This window comes from Nannobrachium achirus (genome assembly GCF_963921795.1).
Source record: "Nannobrachium achirus genome assembly, chromosome: 12".
NCBI lineage: Eukaryota > Metazoa > Chordata > Actinopteri > Myctophiformes > Myctophidae > Nannobrachium > Nannobrachium achirus.
Window position 1 is genome coordinate 11,677,578 of NC_137832.1, and position 6,430 is coordinate 11,684,007.

Consider the following 6,430-nt stretch of genomic DNA (forward strand, 5'->3'; position numbering starts at 1 on the left):
GCACCTGACTATAAGCCGCAGGGATCCTTCTTGCTTCCTGCTAGAGCGCACCTGGTGGACGTTAGCTGTATACATCAATATATAAATCCTTGTTAAAGACCATTGTAAAACTAACTAACTGGCCGTTAGCTGTAAAAATCGTTATATAAGCCGCACCTTTGTATAAGCCGCAGGGTTCAAAACATGGGAAAAAAGCTGCGGCTTATAGTCCGGCAATTACGGTAGTAGTCTCTCAAGAACAGACCAACTGAGATCCAGTTTAGTGAAAAGGACCTTTTCTTTGACGATGGCTGGCCAGATTGCTGACATAGAAACATAGGTTTTTCAAAAAACCTTAGAAGGATTCAAAAGACAGTTGTAGAATCGGGTCAAAATTCTAATTTTCACGATTTTTCAAAAATATCAGATCTACAAGCTTGCAGCGCGGCACTCGGTGCCACACTGTGAGCTTGTATATCTGCTATTTTTCAATAGTTAAAGCATAAAATAATGATACACCATAATGTGTACCCGTTCTGAATGGGTTATTACAATATGTAGACAGTGGGGGATGGGGGTCCCGCTCCCTGCTTCATCTCTCTCTCAGCTAAAGGGGTCCTTGGCATGAAAAACGTTGAAGACCCCTAGTCTAAAACTGTGGTTCTCAACCTGTTCAGGCCACGACCCCCAAAATAATCATATTTCAACTGGAGACCCTCCACCCTGACAAGCACTTGAAATTGTAGCAGTTGGCATTACATTTAGTTTGTTCCATTGTGAAAATAGCTGATCTACATGCTCACAACGCCTCTCGTTTCGAGGCGTTGTAGATCGGCTATTTTCACAATGTTGGCCTGTAACAGAGTATTTCTACGTTGCAGTATTGATCCTTTTACTTAAAGTCACAAAAGTGAGCACTTTTTTCCACCACTGGAATGTACTTGGTTACTTTCTGCCACTGTGCGTAGATATATTTACCATTTATCGCCATCAACTGTATGAATGAATGGACCATTGTAAAGTGCTTTGAAAAGTGCTATAAAAATGCAATCCATTATTAATATCATTATTAAAGCATGTACTGTAATATACATTAGGTCTATATCTCATTTAGTGCAGTATAACGTTATGCTTAAGATTATGCTTGAACTTTGACCCTATTGATTAATCCAGGGCCTGATCGAGATCAATATAATGATATCGTCCTTTATGACGTTTTGCCTGGCTTCTGACACAATGTCTACAGTATCTGTATAAACTCAGCACAAACAAACACAACTTAACAAATACATGGCATCAACATGTTAATCATACATCTGGTACATTTACATGCACGCACGCCTCTTTATTGATAATAAAACAAGTAAAATACATACATTGCCAAACCATTATCAAAAGGATAAAACGAAAAAACTTAAGAAAATAAAGAAAAGCCTGCAGCTTATTTGTGTTGCATGATGTGAGGTGTATGTGTGTATTTGCAGGCTACAGGCACACGCACAGCCACTCTATGGAGCGGTTTACCACCGATCAAAAATGAGAGTACTTTTTCCACCACTGGTATCAGGTCCCCATGGTTCCCCGATATTCCCACCCGGAGCTACATGCATGTGGAACTCCATATTTGTTCATGATGAGGGATGTCATAATGTGACGACACGAGATACAAGCAGAGCTGTTTAAAAGCACGCTCACCCCTGTCCGTCACTCACGCTGATACAAGGCACTGAATGAGTTGCATCCGGTTTCATCCAATGCTACACCCTTTTACCAGAGTATCATCTGCAGCAGGTCATCTGTTTGATCCAGGGCTGTCAGCGATGGGACGCAGAAAGTCCAAGAGGAAGCCGGCGCCCAAGAAAAAGCAGATGGGTCTAGACATCAAGTTCACCTGCCCGTTCTGTAACTACTACAACTCCTGCGAGGTCAGAATGGAAAGGACTCAAAACATGGGGATCATAACATGCACCGTTTGCTTGGAGGAGTACCAGACGCCTATAAATTATCTGTCAGAGCCAGTGGATGTTTTCAGTGAGTGGATAGATGCCTGCGAACAGGCCAATACGTAGCTGGTGTTCTTCTGTGCCTGCTTAAATTAACCTCGGAGATTCTCTGCAGTAGTATTCCTCCGGCACAGAAGAGGAATTCCCGCCCTCGGTTGTTCATGCTGTGGCAAAGAAAGGTGTTAGCTGGTCGAGACTGGCAGACTGACAGCAGAGAAGATATGGACTGTCTTCCACACAATGACTGGCACAGGAGAAGATGTGGACTTCCACATGCAGCTCCAGAGACTTCTAACTGGCACATAAGAGAAGATGTGGACTGCCTTCCACACAACTACAGGGGCTGGTCGAGAGGAACACTAACTGGCACAGAAAAGAGAAGCCATATTTCTGCTGTAAGAGTCCAGTCTCACACAGCCACACTTGATGAAGACATAATTGTGTGCAACGTAATAATGGCAGAATTGATGAAGACGAAAGAAGACAAAAGAAAGTGTGCGCTTTAAATGGCAGACTTGATGAATGTACAAAGAAGACGACAAATGAGATGAATGACTTAATGGCAGACTTGACGAAGACGGACAGAGATTGTAATGGAGACTGCACCAGCTTGAGTTTCCAAAGTTGAAGCATGTCACTTAAGCCGTAGACAGGATTACTGGTTTCAACAAAATACGGCGAGTAAGATGGTTCAACAAGAATTCGAGATTCAATGGATGTCAGTTCTTCAACTTATCCTTTGGCCGATATGAGATGCAAAGACGTCTCTTTGAGGTTTGTTGGTTGGATAAGAAAAAATATGATAGGATGATTGTTAGGTTTGATTGATTTTGATTGAGAATAGACTGTTGATTAAGAAAGACGACAAAGGGCGACTGAATGGCGGACTTGATGAAGGCAAAATAATGAGACGAGCGAGTTGTGCGACGGAATCCAGAATTGATGAAGATAAAAGAAGACAAAAGACTTGAATGCGACGGAATCCCATAGTTGATGGAGGCGAAAGAATTGAGCGACGGAACGGCATCATCAAACAAGACTATATTTAAAACTCTTTTAAAACACATTTTTTTTACTGTATCCAAATGAAGACTTACAGACTTACGACTGAGTGCAATACTAACAGACTTACGACTGAGTGCAATACTAAGAGTCTTGGTTTCTCTATAGACTTCCGACCGATATAAAATTAAATAAAATAAAACATAAGTTCTGGAAAAACAAGAACAAAAATGACAGTTTTTAACTTTTTTTTTTACAACTTTTTTTTTACAACTAGTGGTCAACATGTCCTGTACAGTATATATCGTAGTTGTCGGTTAGAAACCTTGAATCTCCATATTTAAACTTTTTTTTCATAAATTAATGTCATACTACAGTGTCATGCATAGGTAGCAAAATAGCTGATCTAAATGCTCTCAAAGTGTCAGTACGTGAAGTGTTGTGTGAGCTTTTTGTGTACGTTTTTAGTGCAGACCTGAAGAACAAGACAAATAAATGAGTGACGACCAAGGCTATTATAGCTTTGCATTTTTCAAAGGGTTTTTATTTTCATTTTTCAAATTGGTTTTAATTTGTTTGTAAAGTGGGTTTGCTAGTTTTTTTTGTGATAAGGCTTTGTTTTATTTTAGTGTTCTATTTATCGCGATATGCACTATTGGACATACGATAAATGTAGTCACAGTCAAAACTGGCACGGTTAAACAAATGGAAGATAAATGTCATACAACCAAATTAGTATAGGCTTATGATAAAGACTACAAGCAAGGACAGTCGTTTTGTTAGTTTGGTAAATAATACAGTTTCAGTTTAGTTACCTATTTTAAAGCCTTGTTTTTTTTTTTTTTGTGTTTCAGTTCCTTGTTGTGTCTTCAACCAATTTCAATCATACTTCTCTGAGAATTAATTAAATACTGACTTTGAACATGCCTATAGAGGTGGGCTTTCAACGTAGTTTAATGTTGTTTTATATGTTTACTTTTCTTTTCAGCTTATTGTTAATAATTTGTACCTTTTCCTCTTAAGCACATGTGCTTCACTTTTGCTCTGTAAACCACTTTGAGCTGCATTTCATGACATGAAAGGTCAGGTGCTATACAAATAATGTTTATTATTATATTACTTGCGCAAGCAGAGCACGCAAGTACTGTGAAGACCGTAGCCCTGAATCGTCTGGGATTCTGGGAATATATGCTGTATGTATGTATGTACAGTAGGTATGTCAGTTTGTATGTCGGTGTCTCATCATCAACAGCCAATGAGGGACTAGCATTCCTGGTGATGCCGCTGGTGATGTCACCTGAATTTGGTATATAAGAGCGCTCTCGGTAATGTCTTCATTAACGAGCGAAGACATTAGGGAGATGAGGCCAGCAGTGTACACCTCGTGGCGCTCTGCTTGCAGACAAGTAGGCCATGTGTGGCCTGCTTGAACGTGAGGCGCAAGTTGGCACCTCGACAGAGTGCAGTTCTAGTTGCGCAAGCAGAGAACACAAGTACTGTTTTACGCTTTAGTATGTATGTAGGTGACTGGGTTTTTTGAAGACCGTAGCCCTGAAATGGCTGGGTATGTATGTAGGTGACACCTACAGCCAATGAGGGACCAGCATTCCTGGTGATGATGTCAGCAGAGTTTGGTATATAAGAGCGCTCTCGGTAATGTCTTCATCAATGGGCGAAGACATCAGGGACATGAGGCCAGCAGCGCACACCTTGTGGCGCGCTCTGCTTGCGCACAAGTAGGCCATGGCCTGCTTGAGCATGAGACGCAAGTTGGCACCTCAACACAGTGCAGCTCTTGTTATTATTAGTGTGGTTGCCCGACAGGGCAACACATTGTAGTCCTGGGGACTACAATGGGCTCACCTGAAAGGCGAGAACACTATGTTATCTTCATTATTGCCAGACCCATGAAATGGGTAGGCCTACATAAGCAAATGTCTGTCGGTCCGGGTTTTCTATATAAAGGGTATATATGATGATGACATGATGATGACATGCCTACAAAAGGCATGATGTCATAAATGATGATGACAGACAGGGGGTCTGGCACAACCAGGTTGACCTGGTCTAGTTTATATAGTGAGTTCCGTCGCAGACAGTACAAAGGCAGGGCCCTTAGCCAATGAGGAGCAATTGAGGTGTGGGAAATCTGGGAGTGGTGTTAGCTGGAGTATTGGTTGAGCTTCACATGACAGTTAGCACGCTGCAGAATATAGTCACGAGCGAGCCCCCACTGTTTCGTAGGAACAGTATTTCTAGTTTATTCTTCTTCTAGATACCAGTTTTAGGAATCAATGGGAGGAGTGAATCAATAGGGAATCAATGGGAGAGCTTCACATGACAGTTAGTTTGCTGTAGAATAAATCAAGTGTGCAGTGGGGTTAACTTTAACTGGGTAAACTTTATTCTTCTTCTAGATATAAACTTTATTAGAGTTGCAATTGGAATTCAATGGGGGAGTGGTGCTAGCTCGAGGATTGGTCTGGCTTGACAGTTAGCTTGCTGTAGAATATAGTCACAGCAACCACACTTGCAATTTCCAATTGCATCACTAGTTATTATTATTATTAAATGTAGGCTACAGCACTGACATGGTCAAGAGATGCCTGTCTAATAGGAGGAGATAATAAGAGACAAGTGGGTCTGTATTGTGTTATTGTGTATTTTTTTTTTTTGTGCCATCACAATCTCAACAAACTTTCTTGTTGTGTTTTTTCCCCCTTTATCTGCAGTAAGGTGGATACAAAGCCATTTGTCCAATAGATCCCTGTTGCCTTTCGGTCGGCCTATGGCACGGAAAGGGGGGCCATTTGCGCTTCTTTCACCTGAGTAAAAGCTGCATTCATGGGTTAAAAGGCTCAAGCCCCCTTTGATGTCTATGTGTGCACGTGCCTGAAGTTCAGTATCGATAGGCCTATATGGAGCTCCTGCGGGAGTCCGGGACCACCAGGTCCCCTAAGGAAGAGTGAACCAGCACCAGGTCTGAAACGGAGCAGGTCAAAGCCCCCATGCCGCTCAGTAGTGGGTCCGTGCCTGTGAATAGACACTGTAGTGCAGCCTGAGCAATACAGCGAGACCCGGCCTTTTATGCCTCCTTATACAAAGCTGTTTTCACTTAATTCACTTAAAGTTGGTTGAGTAGAATTGTGTTCATTTTTTTCTGCTGAAAATATTAGACTAAAGAGGAGGAGAAGAGTATATGAAATTGCAAAAGGAAGTTGTAATTATAGTAAACAACAAACACTCTAGTATCGATTAAAAAAATTAAAATAAAACATTTGTTGGAGACAAGATAACAGATGCATTGGGTTGGTCAGTGTAAAGGCTTGTTCTTTAAATGTTAGATCTTGTGTACATGTAGCCTTGTTCACAACCTCTAATGATTCATCCATCTATCTATCTATCTATCTATCTATCTATCTATCTATCTATCTATCTATCTATCT

At 41.2% G+C, this 6,430-nt stretch overlaps 1 protein-coding gene across 1 annotated transcript; it reads left to right on the forward strand.

Moving 5' to 3' along the window:
* Positions 1 to 1,799: 1,799 nt before the first annotated feature.
* On the forward strand, positions 1,800 to 2,048 carry LOC308295391 (transcription elongation factor 1 homolog; the record flags this gene model as incomplete). The annotated part of the gene is made up of 1 exon (XM_080738446.1): positions 1,800 to 2,048. The coding sequence occupies one exon, from the start codon at positions 1,800 to 1,802 to the stop codon at positions 2,046 to 2,048; it is 249 nt and encodes an 82-aa protein (XP_080594572.1).
* Between the last annotated feature and the right edge of the window lie 4,382 nt (positions 2,049 to 6,430).